This window comes from Heterodontus francisci, chromosome 5 (genome assembly GCF_036365525.1).
Source record: "Heterodontus francisci isolate sHetFra1 chromosome 5, sHetFra1.hap1, whole genome shotgun sequence".
In the NCBI taxonomy this organism is placed as follows: Eukaryota; Metazoa; Chordata; class Chondrichthyes; order Heterodontiformes; family Heterodontidae; genus Heterodontus; species Heterodontus francisci.
In genome coordinates this window covers 10,139,000-10,158,246 of record NC_090375.1, presented here as the reverse complement: position 1 = coordinate 10,158,246, position 19,247 = coordinate 10,139,000, and the positions used below count along the sequence as shown (strand labels likewise).

At 41.8% G+C, this 19,247-nt stretch overlaps 1 protein-coding gene across 4 annotated transcripts in view; it reads left to right on the top strand.

Annotated features, from left to right (window-relative positions):
* The window catches only part of osbpl1a (oxysterol binding protein-like 1A), a 308,693-nt gene that overhangs the window by 183,060 nt on the left and 106,386 nt on the right, over positions 1-19,247 (top strand). For all 4 annotated transcript variants that reach the window (XM_068031100.1, XM_068031099.1, XM_068031098.1 and 1 more), the window contains one exon: positions 1,760-1,919. In XM_068031100.1, coding sequence (XP_067887201.1) covers positions 1,760-1,919 — 160 coding nt within the window. The remainder of the gene's footprint in view (positions 1-1,759; positions 1,920-19,247) is intronic.

Genomic DNA, 19,247 nt, shown 5'->3' with positions numbered 1-19,247 from the left:
CCAGCTCCCACATCATACAGCTACAGCACATCACCTGCCCAGCCATCTCTACTTAGTTAATTACTTTATTACTTTATATAAATTTATGAGTTAAATACTTTCTGATACTTCTCTGCTATGGTCTTTTTCAAATAACCAATTAATAGATAAATCAAAAAAGAAAATTTTTAACCAATCACACGATACATAAGAAATTGGTTAGAGGAGGAGGGCGGGTGGGAGACACTACACGTGTAGTGTCTCGGGTTCAGCCGCTGCCCAAATATATTCCCGTCAGCCCCCTGGTCCTCGCTGCCACCTCTCCCGCTGCTGCTGAAAAAACTGTAAACTGCCATACTTAAAACACACCATGACAACTTCAACTTGGCTGCATTCCCAGCTGCTGTTGGTGTATTCCGTGCAAATGGGTTGCAGCTTTCAGTTTCACTCTGCTCCTGTGGCACTCTGAAACCTACAGTCAGCTTTCACAGCCCATGTCGCGTGACAACCAGGCAGAACATTTGCAAGTTGCAATTATGTAAAAATGGTTCTGTGGTGGTGGTGGTTGGTGGAGTGGGGGGGGGGGTGAAGAGAAAGGTCAAATAAATAAACTTTATTTTCAGCAGTTTGTGCAGTTTGAACCACGAGTGTTTGGACGGAATTCTTTGTGTTATGGGGGTCTGTGACACTGGCATCAGCAGGACATGTTGAAACTAATCTGATGCTGAGTACAGTCATTGTGGTTGGAGTTACTGAGCCAGCCAACCCAGAGCATGACAAATAATGCACCTGTCCATAATCTGTTGCTTGTCATTATTATAACAGGCAGATTTGAATCTATTTTTCTCAGATTAATTTTCAATTTTATGATTCAAACCTGCACCTCCAGGACTGCAGCAGTTCAAGAAAGCAGCTCACCACCATCTTTTCAAGGCCAATTAGGGATGGGCAATATATGCTGGCCTAACCAGCAATGCCCACATCCCATGAACGAATAAATCCTTACACCCCTTGACCTATTTATCCATTTAATAGCAATGTACAAAAAAAAATTTTGTGTTTTCTGATGCCACCTTTTTGAACCTTTTAAGGGGAACAGTTTGGAAACTAATTTATTTAATGTATAACTTTTTTTTTTGTTTCCATTAAAATGTTTTTTTTCCAATACCTTCTTTATTGCTTCATCATCATAGGCTTGACCTACCAGTGAATAAAATCATTGGAAGCTTTATTGCAAAGCTAACTCAGCTGAAGCAGTTGGCATTAGATTCCATTGACGTCAGCCATTCTCACTTAAAATTCATGAGCAAGAGTGTGTTTTGTATACTGCAGTAAATGTGCGACTTTAATGACCTGGTACTGTGATGAAAATCATTATTGGCCACTGACTACGCTGTAATTTACTCTTCAATGTTACTTTTTAAATTCAAAACTTATTTTGTGTGTATTTTTATCATAAATATTTATTTCCAAATAGTACATTACGAATCGCTTTTAAAACAGATCTGTGTCTTGTTGCACGTCAAGTGAAAGGGGAAGACAAAATATCTTGCTCATTGTGGTTTAGTCACATTGGAATGAATCTTCAGCACTGGTTTTGAGAACGGTAGAATGCAAGTGAGGTTCGTTGGACATTTGAACCGTTACCAGAAGCAGTCTAAACAATACTGTACAGGGTCAGGTTTCAGAGTTTGGTACAGAGTGAATGGTATCAATTGTTACACTACTTTTCAAAGCAAGACCGTACAGCTGCATTAACATGGCTTGTTTTTGAATGCAGATTCTGATTCTGTGGACTCTCTGAGTGGATTTGAAACTGTAACGAGCCATTCAGCTGAGGAAGAACCTTTGAACTGTAGCAGTACCGAGAGGTCAAATATGTCTGAACAGGAAAAGCATGGCAGCAATCCGCCACAAGCCAATGGCATCATAAAGTACAGGTGAGCCAGTAAGCCAAATGCTGATGAACGTAGCTTGATGGACATACCTGTAATTGTGTCTAGATCTTCCACAAGCTGTATGGTGCCCTCCAGCCGAGCCATGTAAGGTTTAGCACAGAGTGTTTGAATAAAAGTGTTGAGACAATTGTACTTTATATTCTGTTTCATGGACGGAAGCAAAAGACTTGGTTTCTCCATTACTTTTCCAGTTTTTAAAGCACAACGACTACTTTTATAGAATATGGTAAACATGTTATGCAAATTGTTATTAGTAAGGGACCCTTAAAATATGCAGCACTGTCAGAAAATGTCAGTGTAGGTTTTTAAAAAAACTTGTGGAATGCATGATGCCAAGGTACCGTGGAATTAAGAGGGCTAAAATAATCTTTATTTCAGCCTGAGCATCTGGTTTTAATTTCTTTCATCACTTGATTTTGCTTTTTTTAAAAATTGGAGCCATTCAATCTATCTGGTGTTGTAGACGTGAATGTTTGATACATGGGCCAAATAGGCAAGTTGAGCTGACAATATTTTCCGGAATATATAGGCCAAAGTGCTAAGGAAAAATGTTTAAATGTTATGGATTTCAATAGTGCAAATACATTCTTTGTTTTAATGTAACGCATTTGAAAGACTATATTTGATTGCAAGGCCTAAATTTTAATGAACTGTAAGAGATACTCAGTTCTCTGGTATCACCAATGTTGTTCATTCTCTTAGTGATCTGATTACTTCTTAATTGTCTGGTACTGTGTTATTTTTGATTATAAAGCATAGATATTTAACTTCAATGATTATAAATCTAACTTTTTGTATTTGGATTGTAGTTGACAAATGTTAAACGATAAACCGTTACGTTAAGCTTTCCTTGTCTGCTTGCTGTAGAATATTTTGGAAAAGTTGCAGGGTCTTACTGGCACAGTTTGATTTCAAAATAACAATCTAACTGATCCAAGTTATTTTATTTATTGGCACAATTGTTTGATTGTAGCAAATGCACGGGAACACCACCACCTGCAAGTTACCCTCTGTTAGCGGGAATGAATCTAGAAGAATTACTCGACACTCAGGTCTGCTCCAATGTCAAACAGTTTATTGAGTTACGCCAGCGGGGAGCAGGTCACTGGTCTGTCCAGATGCCTCTCCACTGAACAAAGGAAAATCATCAATACTTATACATTTTCAAACAGTTACTCAGCCCATCCTGGCTGGACATGGTCCAATCACAACGATTATAGATCATACACATTGATTATTAGAGCCAGTAGAAGTGGTTACTAGGCATGGAGGGACTGCACAACCGGCCCATAGACAGATAGGGGATTACTCATGATGATTTCCATTCCCTCTTATCCATTATCCTTGGTTCTCTGTACGCATACCATCTTATCTTGACCTTGTTACAGGCTGGTACCTTTGTCAGCATTCCACAAGGACATCTGCTTTCCATTTAATGAGTCTTTCTTTGAATTTATGTTACTCAGCTCCTGTGTGGAATGTGGTCAAGTTGGCTAAGCCCCATGATGCCTTGCAACCTCTTCATTGTTCACTAAGATTATACGTTACTGATTACTCAAATAACATTTAAACAGTATGATATTTACTGCAGGTGCCTCTGTGCTTGGGAATACCCTACAACACCCTCCAAGCCACACAACATCCTGACTTGGAACTATAGAGTCGTAGAAAGTTTGATGCGTAGAAAGAGGCTATCGTGTCTATGCCGGCTGAAAAATGGTCCACCTATTCTAATCCAACTTTGCAGCATTTGGTCCATAGCCCTGCAGCTTATGGCCCTTGAGGTGCATATCCAGACTCCTTTTGAATAAGTTGAGGGTTTCTGCCTCGACTACCCTTTCAGGCAGTGAGTTCCAGATTCCCACCACCCTCTGGGTGAAAAAGCTTTTCCTCATCTCCTCTCCAGTTCTTCTACCAATCACTTTAAATCTATGCCCCCTCGCCATTGATCTCTCTGCCAAGGTGAATAGCACCTTCACCTCCACTCTATCCAGGCCCCTCAAAATGTTGTACATTTCAATTAGATCTCACCTCAATCTTCTTGGTTCCAAGCAGAACAACCCCAGCCTATCCAATCTTTCCTCATTGCTGCATTTTTCCAGTCCCTGCAACATCCTCGTAAATCTCCTCTAGTGCAATTACATCATTTCTGTAATGAGGTGACCAGAACTGTACACAGTACTCAAGTTGTGGTCTAACCAACGACTTATGCAGTTCCAGCATAACCTCCCTGCTCTTATATTCTATACCTTGGCTAATAAAGGAAAGGATTCCATATGCCTTTTTAACCACCTTATTGACCTGTCCTGCTACCTTCAGGGATCTGTGGACATTCACTCCAAAGTCGCTTGCTTCCTCTACACTTCTCAGTATTTTCCCATTAATCGTGTATTCCTTTGCCTTGTTTGACCTCCCCAAATGCATCACCTCACACTTCTCCAAGTTGAATTCCATTGACCACTTTTCTGCCCATCTGACTTGACCATCAATATCTTTCTGCAGTCTACAGCTATCCTCCTCGCTATTTACCACACGGCCAATCTTTGTGTCGTCTACAAACTTCTAGATCATGCCCCCTACATTTACGTCCAAATCATTAATATATACCACAAAAGCAGGGGACCCAGTACTGAGCCCTGCAGGACGCCACTGGAAACAGCCCTACAGTCACTAAAACAGCCGTCAACAATTACCCTTTGTTTCCTGCCACTGAGCCAATTTTGTGTCCACCTTGCTGCATTTCCCTGGATTCCATGGGATTTTACTTTTTTAACTAGTCCGCTATGTGGGACCTTGTCAAAAGCCTTGCTGAAATCCATGTAGACCACCAACTGCATTACCCTCATCTGTCTTCCTTGTTACTTCTTCAAAAAATTCAATCAAGTTGGTCAATCAAGATCTTCCCTTAACAAATCCATGCTGACTATCCTTGATTAACCTGTGTCTTTCTAAATGACAGTTTACTGACTGGCCTGTAATTATTCGGTGTATCCCTTGCTCCCTTTTTAAACAGAGTTACAATGTTAGCAGTTTTCCGTTCCGAACTAGATCGCCGTTCATTCACTGTCACTGGGTCAGAATCCTGGAACTCCCTTCACTGTGGGTGTATCTACACCCCAAGATGCAGCAGTTCTAGAAGGCAGATCACCACCACCTTCTCAAAGGCAATTTGGGATGGGCAATAAATGCTGGCATAGCCAGCCCCCGAACAAATTTTAAAAAAAAATTTATTAGGAAAGTGTACTGATTTGTATACTGTGTAGAGCAGAGCAGACACCACTAGTATTTATATGTGACACACGCACATAATTAATGAAGTTGGAATAGTGGTTGCTTATTTATTGATAAATTTGTACATTGAACAAGGGCTGGATTGTCACTACTAGAATGTGGAACGCTGTCACTTCTGTTGCCTAATTTCAACATCGATTGCTGCTGGGTCATGTATACTGTAGGTACATGCATAATTAAATTCCTTGTTCTTTCCTCAATATACCTTGCTCCACACTAAGAAGGACACACAGCTCTGCTGCCACTGCACTGATGCAAATTTTTCCACCACTTCTACTGGCTGCTGAGTAAATTTGTCAATGCCTGTTAAATTTTGGGTCGGTTGCTGGTATGGGAGCACATTTATTGCAAGTTGAGTTGAGACTCACTTCATGTAGCGCCCTTATACTTAGCTGAGAAAAGAGATGTGAGCTAGTTTTAGTTCCTTGTGCAAAAGTGAAAGGATAGTGTGCTCAATTCACAGTGCCTCCCAATCTCAAATTCTAATCCTTTTTTTTCCAAATCCCTTCATGGTCTTACCCCTCCCCTATCTCTGAAATCACCAGTACATCAACCCTCTGGGATATCTGTGCTCCCCCGATTCTGGACACTCTGCATCCCCGATTTTAATTGCTCCACTGTCAGAGGCAGGATCTTCGTTGCCTGGTCCCTAAGCTCTGGAATTCCCTCCCAAAAACTCTCCACTTCTCTTCCTCTTCTCCTTAAAACCAACCTCTTTAACCAAACTTTTGGTCACCTGTTCTGAGATGTAGCTTGGTGATATATTTTGTTTGATAATGCTCCTGTGAAGTGCCTTGGGGTGCTTCACTACTGAGGTGTGTTATGAAAGTACTTCCATTTTTAAATATTTTTTGTGGGCTCATGTTTTAAAATTGTGGGGATGGATTCATTGGAGGACTGAAGTGATTCCATAGATGCTGGACTTTTTTTTTAAAGGGTCACTGGAAGGACTCTGTTTAAAAACATTTGCTGGATGTCACACATCTTCAGCTAAGTAAACAACAGGTGCTTTCTGACTTTGGGAGTTGTTTACAAGAGAAGTGACCTGCCAAGATTTATGGTGCTCAAGGGTAAGTTTCATTTCTGAATACTGTTTTGAGTCAGTTAGGTTTGTAGCCTGCTGAAATGCCCAGCTCATCTTTTCTCCACCTCTTTGAGAAACACTGCAAAAAAAAAAAAATCCAGTGTGTGATAGCTGTAACGCCTGATGCCGCATTTCTCCTGAGAAGCATTTGGAAGACTTCCTCTCAACATCTCCTGAACGAACTGCTTCTGAAAAGATCCTAGTGACCCATCTACGTGTACTTGGATGCCAGACTGTATGCCATCTGGAACAGAACATATCTTATTCTTTTTCTTCAAGAATTAGCAAGTACCTTGGCCAAAGCATTTTTATTTTTCCTTTAACCAGTGAGTGTGTGTTGGGTATTTAGAAGGGAATGTATATATTTACTGTCCTATTTCAAACTGTTAAAGCTTCACATTTTTACTTATTAAGTCTTGTTTTATAATTAATACTTTTGCTGTTTTTTTAAAGTAACCTAGTTGGTGGATTTTATTCTAAAATAAAGAGAGTATATAATTGGCCATATCGGTAACTGGGTAAACATTTAAATATATGTTGTGACTTATAGAGAACTGGAACTAGAGAAAGACAGTGCACTCCCACCTTGGTCGTAACATATAATTGTGGGCTCTGTCTGGGATCACCCAAAGCCAACGACATGCAACTGTAAGTGAGGTAATAATAATTGAAAAGGGGAAAAGAAAAGCATCAGGTTTCTTGTGCATTAGAGAAAAGTTACACTATCAGAATGGCTTTCAGTTGCTATGACCTTTCTGGGGAGGGAGGACTTATCTCTGAGTAATTTGCAAATCATAACCAAGGCTAGGCTAAAGGAATTGGCAGCAAAGTTGGAGTTAGAGTTAAAACCAGGGGCTAAGAAAGCAGACATAATTGATGTAATAGCACAGCTTTTGAAATTGGAAGAAGGAAAAGGCATTCCAGATGGTAGTTCAGTTGAATTAGCTAGGATTCAGTTGTAGATGAAGCAGCTTGAACAGGAAAGAGAATTGGAAATGAAAAAACTTGCGCTTGAACAGGAAAAAGAAATGAAAAAACTTCAACTACAATTTCAAAAGGAAAAAGAGAAGAGAGGCAGGAGAGAGAAAAAGAAAGAGGAAAAGTAGAAAGGGAGCAAGAAAGGGAATTCAAATTTAAAAAGCCAGAACTTAAAAACCAGGGTGGCCTTGACTTCGATGAAAATTCTGGTGAAGAAAGAGCTAACTCCAGCCCAGGACCCAGTGGAGAGTTGTTTAAATTTGTGCAAGCTCTCCCGAAGTTTGAGGAAAGGGACGTAGAGGCATTTTTCATTTCTTTCGAAAGAATAGCTAGCCAGATGAAGTGGGAAAGGAGAGCCGGACGCTGCTCATGCAAAGCAGGTTGATGGGCAGAGCTCATGAAGTTTATGCTATTTTCTGAGGAGGCTTCTGCAGATTGAGATGGCAAAAAAGGCTATTCACTGCATACGAGTTAGTCCCTGAAGCTTATAGGCAGAAATTTCAGAACCTCCGGAAACAGCCTGGGCAGACTTGTATAGAATTTGAGAGGGCAAATTAACTATGATTGTTGGATGCAGGCACGAAAGATAAAGTCCACGTATGAGAACCTGAGGAAAATAATTCTCCTGGAAGAGTTTAAAAATTCACTCCTTCCATTAGTAAGAACCCATGTAGAGAACCAGAAGGTTTTGACAGCCAGACAGGAGCTGAGATTGCTGATGATTATGAGCTTGTTTACAAGCTCAAACCCTTTGTTTGTCACCCCCACAAACCCGAGAAGGATAGAAGATGGGAGAGTGAAAGGAAGGCAAGTAACTGGGGACAAGAAAGGACAGCTGGGAATGCCCTAAGATCTCAGGCTCAAGACTCGGCAGAAAGGAAAATGCTGAGGGTGGAAGTGAGGTGCCATTGCCACAAGGTGGGACACCTTCGTGCAGAATGCTGGAAGTTGTGGGGTAAACCCATGGACTTAGTGGGGTACACAAGGCCAATGCAGGGAAAGGGGCCCAGACTGAGAGTGCGACAGATCAGGCTGTAGCTCTGACAGCCGCTGTACGTTCAAGTACAAAAACCGCTGTGAGTGCGGGGGACGTGAACAAGGTACCTGAGAGTTATAGGGAATTCTTGTCAAAAGGAAAAGTAACTCCTTAACCCGCAAGCGAGGCAGGTAAATCTGTAGTTACATTTAGGGATACAGGAGCCACCCAAACTCTTTTGCTGGGGAAAGGCATAATTTTTCCTCAAGAGAACGCACTGAATGCCAAGGTTTTAGTGAATGGTATCGGCGGGGAGTATATATTCATACCTTTGTATTGGGTGCACCTGGAGTGTGATCTAATGTCTGGAACGGTAACTGTAGGAGTTGTACATAGTTTGCCTGTAGACAGAGTTGAGCTACTCCTGGAGAATGATTTGGCCAGAATGAAGGTAGTAACTTCTCCAGTAGTTTCGGAAGACCAAGTGAAGTCAAAAAGACAGAGCAGTTGCAGGAAAAGATTCCAGGAATTTTCCTTCATGTGTAGTGACCTGAGCAATGGTTAAACAAGTTCCATTGTCAGAGGTCAAATTGGCACCACAGACAGATAGCCGAATATCTGAAACTTACTTTGGGGAATTGCATAATCCGAAGGAAATGTTCAATAAGTCTTCCCTGCTCAAGACTCGGCAAGACAAGTTGCACAATCAGCTCTAACTGAAACTGAGCAAAGGGAGTTCCGGAAGGCTATCAAATTAAAAAATGAGATTCTGATGAAGTGGAGATGTCCTCATAGACCTGTGGATGAAGAATGGACGGTAGTGGGGTACCACCCAAGTATCGCTGGGAAATATTAAGCATAACCCATGAAATTCCTGTAGAGGGCCATGTAGGGATCCGGAAGACCCAATCACGGAAATGTTGACATTTTTACGGCCAAGTCTTTTCAAGGACGTGGTGCGCTTTTGCAAAACATGCCAGATTGTGGGAAAACCACAACCTGCCATAAAAACAGCACCTCTAATTCCCATACCAGTTTTTGCGGAACGATTTAATAGGGTGTTGGTAGACTGTGTGGGACCTTTACCAAAAACAAAAGCGGGACATCAATAAATACTCACTTTTATGGGTATGGGATTTTTTTTTGTGGCATGTGGGCGTCACTGGCTAGGCCGGCATTTATTGACCATCCTTATTTGCCCTTGAACTGAGTTGCTTGCTGCGCCATTTAAGCGGATATTTAAGAGTCAACCACATTGCTGTGGGTCTGGAGTCACATGTAGGCCAGACCAGGTAAGGATGGTAGATTTCCTCCCCTAAAGGACATTAGTGAACCAGATGGGGTTTTACAACAATCGACACTGGTTTCATGGCCATCGTTAAACTAGCTTATAATTCTAGAGCAGTATTTTAAGGAACCGACTAGAGAACAGGCTATTTTAGATCTAATATTATGTAATGAGAAAGGGCTAATTAATAATCTTGTAAAAGAACCTTTAGGGATGACTGACTATTAGATGATAGAATTTTACATTATGTTTGAAAGTGAGGTAGTTCAATCTGAAGCCAGGGTGTTAAATTTGAAATTATGAGGGGAAAATTGGCTGAGGTGGATCGGGAAAATACATTAAAAGGTATGACAGTACATAGGCAATGGATAGTCTTTAAAGAAATATTACATAGTTTACAGCAACTGTACATTCCTTCATGGCAACAAAAACCCCAAAAGTAAAGACAGTCAACCGTGACTAACAAAGGAAGTTAAGGATTGTATAAGATTAAAAGAAAAGGCCTACAAAGTTGCCAGAAATAGTAGTAAACCTAAGGATTGGGAGGGTTTTAAAATACAGCAAAGGAAGGCGAAGAAACTGATCAAGAAAGGGAGAAAAAAAAATGAGGGTAAGCAAGCAAAAAATATTAAAACGTACTGTAAAAGCTTCTATAAGTATGTAAAAAGGAAATGCTTGGCTAAGACAAATGTGGGTCCATTATAGGCAGAGTCGGGAGAATTTATAATGGGGAATAGAGAAATGGCAAAGAAGTTAAATGATTAGTTTGTGTTTGTCTTCACTGATGCAAGAAATCACAATTAGAGATCCAAGGGATTAGGGGGAATGAGGAATTGAAGAAATTAGTATCAGTAAGAATTGGAGAAATTAATGGGGCTGAAGGTTGATAAATCCCCAGGACCTGATATTCTACATTCCAGAGTGTTGAAAGAAGTAGCTATGGAGATAGTGGATATATTCATCTTCCAAAATTCTGTCGATTCTGGAGTGGTTCCTGCAGATTGGAGGGTCTCAAATGTCACCCCACTATTTTAAGAAGGGAGGGGGAGAGAAAACAGGGAATTACAGACCTGTTAGCCTTGCATTAGTCGTTGGGGAAAATGCTAGAATCCATTCTAAAGGATGTGATAAATGGTCACTTGGATAATAATGATCTGATTGGGCATAGTCAACATGGATTTATGAATGGGAAATCATGTTTGACGAACCTGTTGGAGTTTTTTGAGGATGTTACTAACAGAATTGATAAAGGGGAGTTGGTGGACGTGGTATACTTGGATTTTCAAAAGACCTTTGATAAAGTTGGTTAGAAAAATTAAAGCACATGGGATAGGAGGTAATATACTGGCATGGATTAAGGATTGGTTAACAGGCAGAAAACAGAGAGTAGGAATAAACTGGTTATTCTCATGTTGGCAGGCTGTGACCCGTGGGGTACCACGGAAATCAGTGCTTGGGCTCCCGCTGTTCATAATATACATCAATGATTTGGATGTGGGGACCATATGTAGTATTTCCAATGTCACGGATGACACAAAACTAGGTGGGAATGTGTGTTGTGAGGAAGATGCAAAGTGGCTTCAAGGGGATTTGGACAGAGTGAGTGGGCAAGAATGTGGCAGATGGAATATAATGTGGAAAAATGTGAGGTTATCCACTTTGGTAAGAGGAACAGATGTGCAGAGTATTTCTTAAATGCTAAGAGTTGAGAAAGTGTAGATGTACAAAGGGACCTGGGTGTCCTTGTCAATAAGTCACTGAAAGCTAACATGCAGGTGTAGCACAAGCAATTAGGAAGGCTAATGGTATGTTGGCCTTTTTCACAAGAGGATTTGAGTACAGGAGTAGTGAAGTCTTGCTTCAATTGTATAGTAGCTTAGTTAGACTGCACCTGGAGTACTGTGCGCTGTTTTGGTCCCCTTACCTTAGGAAGGATATTATTGCCATAGAGGGAGTACAACGAAGGTTCACCAGCCTTGTTCCTGGGATGGCGGGACTGTCCTGTGAAGAAAGATTGGGGAAACTGGGCCTGCATTCTCTAGAGTGTCGAAGAATGAGAGGTGATCTCATTGAAACCTACAAAATATTTAAAGGGATAGACAGGGTAGATGCAGGTAAGATGTTTCCCCTGGTTGCGGAGTCTAGAACCAGGGAACACCATTTCAAAATAAGGGGGAAGCCACTTAGGACAGAGATGAGGAGAAATGCCTTTACTCAGAGGGTTGTGAATCCTTGGAATTCTCTACCTCAGAGGGTTGTGGAAGCTCAGTCATTGAGTATGTTTAAAGCAGAGATTGACAAATTTCTAAATACAAATGATGTTAGGGGATATGAGGATAGTGTGTGAAGTGGATGATCAGCCATAATTGTATTGAATGGCGGGGCAAGCTTGATGGGCCAACGGCCTACTCCTGCTCCTATTCCAAAATATTTTATTAATTGAATTCAAATTTCCATTTATCGTGGTGGGATTCGAACCCATGTCCCCAGAGCATTAGCCTGGGCTCTGGGTTACTAATTTAGTGACATTACCACTAGCCCACAGCCTCCCCGGTTCCCAGAAGCCATTCTCTTGTGAACAATTTCTGCTGAGGTAGTGGTAGAAAAGTTAACTCAGTTCTTCACTGGATATGGATTACTGATTGAGATCCAGTTGGATGAAGATTCCAATTTTATGTCTAAAAATTTTTCAGGAAGTTATGAGTAATCTGGGTATAACACAGTTAACATCTTCAGCCTACCACCCAAAGACATGAGGGGCTTTAGAACGGTACCATCAGACCCTCAAAACGCTGATCAGGACATACTGTCATGACTATTCCCATGATTATGATAAAGGGTTAAATTTATTTAGTTTGCCATCAGGGATTCACCTTTTGAAGTAGCTTATGGACATAAGAGAAGCGGTCCTCTAAAACTAATCAAAGAAAAGTTTTTAGAACAGAGGGACGAATCTTCCGTGTTAGATTGTGTATCCATGTTCTAGGAATGGCTCATGCGAGCCTGCAAAGTGGCTCAGGAACACCTGAAAGTTTCTTAAACAACCATGAAGAAATGGGCAGACAAGCATGCCAAGACCCGAACATTTCAACCAGGGGATGAGGTTGTTGGTATTACTGCCTTTACAGGATGAACTGCTGAAAGCATGGTTCAGTGGACCATATAGAGTAGTCAAAAGGATTGATAAAGTAAATTATTTGATTGATACCCCAGATCGCCATAAAAGAATTGGTTGTGTTACATCAATATGTTGAAACAATATTACCGATGGGTGGAGGACAAGCAAGCACAGATATGTCAGGTAGTAGGGATAGTGAGGATGAGACAGAAGGAGGCCTAGATAAATCTTAAATTGAATCTCCTACTATCCAGTTAGTTTAGAATTGTTAGGGAGATTAGACACTATGCCTTCATATTTAGAACAACGAGAAGACCTAACGAGGCTCCACAGCATTTAAAGGAGTCTGTAGGGATAAACCAGGATGTACAACCTTAGCCACTCATGACGTGGATGTAGGAGAATCCATTCTATAAAGCAGCATTCTTATCGCTTAAGTTCAGCGAAACAGGTCCAAGTGAAAGCAGAAATCCAATACATGTTGGAAAATTACCAAATTGAACCCAGTCAAAGCAGCTGGAGTTCCCTAGTGGTGTTAGTGCCTAAGCCTGACAGTTCAATTAGATTTTGTATCAACTATAGAAAGGTTAATACAGTAATAAGACAGATTCTTACCCAATTCCTCACTTGGAAGACGCAGTGCCACGTTTCTTACCAAAATAGATTTGTTAAAGGGATACTGGCAGGTTCCCTTAACACGCCGAGCTAAAGGAATATCAGCCTTTGTCACATCAGACGGTCTTTTCCAATACTGAGTAATGCCATTCAGGCTACAAAATGTTCCAGCTAATGAACCAAGTGGTAGCCAGTGTTCCTATCTCTGCGGTTTACCTTGATGATTTGCTGGTATGTAGTGGCACTTGGAAGGACCACTTGGAACAACTAGAAGCTCTATTTAGAAAATTACAGTCGGCTGATTTGGTGATAAACCTTGCCAAAAGTGAATTTGCAAAAGCGCAGGTGACCTGTCTAGGGCATATAGAAGGGCAAGGACAAGTGTTGCCAAGAACAGCAAAAATACAAGCATTGATGGAGTTTTCTGCCCCTAAGATTAAGCGAGAAATCATGAAGTATTTGGGGATATGTGGTATTTACTGCAAATTTGTACCAAATTTTAGTACTGTAGCTGTTCCACTGACTGATTTGCTACAAAAAAAATGAAAGCCAAGATAGTGTGGTCAGGAGAGTGCCAAGCATCTTTTGAGAGGCTGAAAGCCATTTTGATCAATTAACCAGTCAATCTGCAATCCAAATTTTACTAAGCCCTTCAAGGTAGCAATTGATGCTAGTGACCTGGTTTGGGGGGGCGGTGGGGTCAGTGCAGTTCGGTTACAAGATGATGAATCGGACATAGAAAGACCAGTGGGATACTTTTGCAAAAAGCTAAATTGACACCAAAAGAGATACTCAACAGTGGAAAAAGAAACCCTGGGCTTATTACTAGCTCTTAAGCATTTTGAAGCTTGTGTCCGCCACGACTACAGAGAGACACTTGCATTTACTGATCATAACCCCCTAGCCTTGGTGGAAAAATTCAAAAACTAGAATGCCAGACTATTTTGATAGAGTTTACTCTTGCAGCCATATCACTTAAAGATTATCCAGATTGTGGGGCAAAATAATGTAATTGCTGATGCTTTGTCTAGAATTTCACTTTGCTTTGAGTTATCTGAGTACAAAGCAGAACTGTATTAGTTGCAGGAAAAGAGTGAATGAGAATGAGTGTGTAAATGTGTTTTAATATTTTTTCATCTGTTTTTTTCCACACTTTGTAATGAAATGCATTTAAAAATGGTGTTTCATTCCTCCAAGAATGGAGGTGTTATGAAAGTGCTTCCATTTTTAAATATTTTTTGAGGACTCATCTTTTAGAATTGTGGAGATGGATTCATTGGAGGACTGAAGTGATTCCATAGATGCTGGACTGTTTTTAAAAGAGTCACTGGAAGAATTCTGTTTAAAAACATTTACTGGATGTCACATGTCTTCAACTAAGTAAACAACAGGTGCCTTCTGACTATGGGAGTTGGTTACAAGAGAAGTGACATGTCAAGATATATGGTGCTCATGAGTGGGTTTCATTTTTGAATACTGTTCTGAGTCAGTTGGGTTTGTAGCCTGCTGAAAGAAACACTCAGCTCATCTTTTCTCCACCTCTTGTGTGATAGCTGTAATGCCTAATGCCGCATTTGTCCTGAGAAGCTTTTGGAAGACTTCCCCTTGACGTCTCTTGAACGAGCTTCTAAAGATCCCAGTGACCCATCTACGTGTACTCAGATGCCAGACTGTATTCCATATGGAACATAACTTAATTCTTCAAGAATTAACAAGTACTTTGGCCAAAGCATCTTTATTTTTCACATAACCGATGTGTGTGCGTTGGGTATTTAGAAGGGAATATATATATTTACTGTTCTATTTCAAATTGTGTGTTAAAGCTTTGCATCTTTATTAACTAAGTCTTGTTTTATAATAAATTAAGACTTTGCTGTTTATTAAAGAAACCTGGTTGGTGGATTTTATTCTACAATGAAAGTAGAGTATATAATCAGCTTTATTGTTAACTGGGTAAACATTTAAATATATGTTGTGACCTGTGGAGATAGCAAAATACAATGCGCTCGTCCCGCCTCTGTCTAACAGGAGCTATATAAATGCTGTTGTAGCAGGTTGCATTTCTCTGAATTTGTAACCAAAGAAAAATGTCAAATATCAATAGAACTATGTAATACATTTAATAAGATAGCGTTACAGAATTTAAGACATTAAGTCTTGCTGCAAATGCAAGTTTGCAATTATGTTTTAATGTATTGAAATGTCCCAAAGATCACCATAAGACGGATCAGTCACAGGGCAGGAGTTGGGAGGATGGTTGAATGAGGTGACCTAAGGTCCCGCATGGGAGATTGATCAAGAAGGTAAGAGCCCATGGATCCAGGGCACTTCGGCACATTGGATCCAAAATTGGCTTAGTGGCAGGAGGCAGAAAGTGATAGTCGAGGGTTGTTTTTGTGATTGGAAGCCTGTGACCAGTGGGGGCACCGCAGGGATCAGTGCTGGGACCCTTGCTGTTTGTAGTGTACATTAATGATTTAGACATGAATATAGGAGGTATGATCAGTAAGTTCGCAGATGGGCGGCGCAGTGGTTAGCGGCGCAGTGGTTAGCACCGCAGCCTCACAGCTCCAGCGACCCGGGTTCAATTCTGGGTACTGCCTGTGTGGAGTTTGCAAGTTCTCCCTGTGTCTGCGTGGGTTTTCTCCGGGTGCTCCGGTTTCCCCCCACAAGCCAAAAGACTTGCAGGTTGGTAGGTAAATTGGCCATTATAAATTGCCCCTAGTAAAGGTAGGTGGTAGGGAAATATAGGGACAGGTGGGGATGTGGTAGGAATATGGGATTAGTGTAGGATGAGTATAAATGGGTGGTTGATGGTCGGCACAGACTCGGTGGGCCGAAGGGCCTGTTTCAGTGCTGTATCTCTAAACTAAACTAAACATGACATGAAAATTGGTTCCGTAAATAATGAGGAGGAAAGCCTTAGATTACAGGATGATTTAGATGGGCTGGTAAGATGGGCAGAGCAGTGGCAAATGGAATTTAATCCTGAGAAGTGTGAAGTGATGCATTTTGGGAGGACTAACAAGGCAATGGAATATACAAGGGATGGTAGAACCTTAGGAAGGAGAGGGTCAGAGGTACATTAGTGTACTTGTCCATAGATCATTGAAGGCAGCAACGTGGTTAGGAAGGCATATGGGATACTTGCCTTTATTAGCCGAGGCACAGAATATAAGAGCACGGTGGTTGTGATGGAGCTGTATAAAACGCCAGTTAGGCCACAGCAGGAGTACTGTGTTCAGTTCTGGTCACCATACTATAGGAAGGATGTGATTGCACTGGAGAGGGTGCAGAGGAGGTTCAGCAGGATGTTGCCTGGGCTGGAGCATTTCAGCTATGAAGAGAGACTGGATAGGCTAGAGTTGTTTTCCTTAGAGCAGAGAAGGCTGAGGGGGGACCTGATTGAGGTATACAAAATTATGAGGGGCATAGATAGGGTAGACAGGAAGAAACATTTTCCGTTAGTGGAAGTGTCAATAACCTGGGGGCATAGATTTAAGGTAAGGGGCAGGAGGTTTAGAGGGGATTTGAGGAAAAAAATTTCCACCCAGTGGGTGGTTGCAATCTGGAACATACTACCTGAAGGGGTGGTAGAGGCAGGAACCCTCAACATTTAAGAAGTATTTAGATGAACGCTTGAAACGCCATAGCATACAAGGCTATGGGCCAAGTGCTGGAAAATGGGATTAGAATACATAGGTGCTTGATGGCCGGCGTGGACACGGTGGGCCGAAGGGCCTGTTTCTGCGCTGTATGACTCTATGATGACATTGAAAATGTAGGTTTTGGGGAAAGATGTAGCAAATACAGAGTTATTACAGAGAATGCTCGAGTACAAGGGCAGATTGGCTGAAGACTGTGCCGCATGTTGGAGAAGGTGGTAGTGGCGGGGTTGGAGTAACAGAAGAAGGCCATTCGACCCATTGTGTCTGTGCAGCCGATAAACGGCACAGTGGCGCAGTGGTTAGCACCGCAGCCTCACAGCTCCAGCGACCCAGGTTTAGTTCTGGGTACTGCCTGTGTGGAGTTTGCAAGTTCTCCCTGTGTCTGCGTGTGTTTCCGCCGGGTGCTCCGGTTTCCTCCCACCTCCCAAAAGACTTGCAGGTTGACAGGTAAATTGGCCATTGTAAATTGCCCCTAGTATAGGTAGGTGGCAGGAGAATGGTGGGGATGTGGTAGACAATATGGGATTAATGTAGGATTAGTATAAATGGGTGGTTGTTGGTCGGCACAGACTCGGTGGGCCAAAGGGCCTGTTTCAGTGCTGTATCTTAAAATAAAATAAATAAAATAAAATTATCCTAATCCCATTTTCCAGCACATGGTCCGTATCCCTGAAGGTTACGGGACTTCAGGTGCATATCCAGACACCTTTTAAAAGAGCTGAGGCTTTCTGCCTCTCCTACCCTTTCAGATAGTGAGTTCCAGACCCTCACCACCATCTGGGTGAAAAACCTTTTCTTCATCTCCTCTCTAATCCTTCTACCAATCACTTTAAATCTATATCCCCTAGTCACTGACCCCTCTGCTAAGGAAAATAGATCCTTCCCATCCACTCTATCCAGGCCCCTCACAACCTTGCACACCTCAATCAAATCACCCCTCAGCCTCCTCTGTTCCAAGGAAAACAACCCCAGCCTATCTAATCTTTCTCATAGCTGCAATTTTCCAGTCCTGCCAACATCTTCATAAATCTCCTCCATATCCTCTCTAGTGCAATTACACCCTTTCTGTAATGAGGTGACCAGAACTGCACTCAGTACTCAAGTTGTGGCCTAACCAATGAGTTATACAGTTCCAGCATAACCTCCCTGCTCTTATATTCTATACCTTTGCTAATAATGAAAAGGATTCCATATGCCGTCTTAACCACCTAATCGACCTGTCCTGCTACCTTCAGGGATCTGTGTAAATGTGGGTCAGGATTAGGAGAGTGAAGAGTGTGAGCTGGGTCACGAGGCTGGCGGAGATTGCAGAGATGAAGTGGAGTAAGGTCACAGAGGGATTTGTAAAAGAGGATGAGGATTTTGTAATTTATTTGCTCGGGGCAGCAGAGAGCCAGTGAAGGTCTTCAAGAACAGAGATACAGATTGGCAAACAGGATTTTTCATATGGGATAGGATGGCAGAACTAGGGAAGATTTAGAGTTCGTACAGAGTGGAACTTGGGGTGTTGATGAGGAAGATTCCAGAGGTTGAACCTGGACATAAGGAAGGGGTGATTGAGGCTGGGTGGAGATGAAGGCAGCTGATATTAGGAGGTGGAAGAAAAGAGCCTTGGTAATTGATTGGATCTGCTGTGTAATGCTTTACTGAAGGTCATGCAGGATGCCAAGACTGTGCACCATTTAGTTCTGCCAAGGTGTGTAGCCAGGAAGTGGGATTGGAAGGTAGGAAGTTTATGATGGGAGTCAAAGAAGGTGGCTTTGGTGTTGGCAGTCACAGACAAGTCCTGAAGTCTGACTTGAATCCACAACCGTGAGACTCATGCAAGAATGCTCAAATCTGAGCCAAGCTAACACTTCATGATGAAAGATGATAGTAAACCTGATATTTTAAGCTTCTGTGCTGAAAGTTCCCTAAACTTTAGAGTTTTCATTCATCCTCAGTAAGGGAATGGAAGTGATTGACCCTCCGTATAAGCCCATTTCGCCCACCCCCCCCACCCCAACATCTCCCCTGCACTTTGCTATTTTGTGTGGAGTGAGTCCCAGATGTTTAGAATGATCTGCTTTGGATATGAGTATGAGTAAGGGGGACGGTAGCATACTGATAATGTTACTGGACTAGTAATCCAGAGGCCTGGACTAATGCTAGGGAGACAGAGGTTCAGATCCCACCATGGCGACTGGGGGAATGTAAATTCAATTAATTAACAAATCTGGAATAAAATGCTAGTCTCAATAATCATGAAGCTGCCAGATTGTCGTAAAAACCTATCTGGTTCACGAAGTTGGG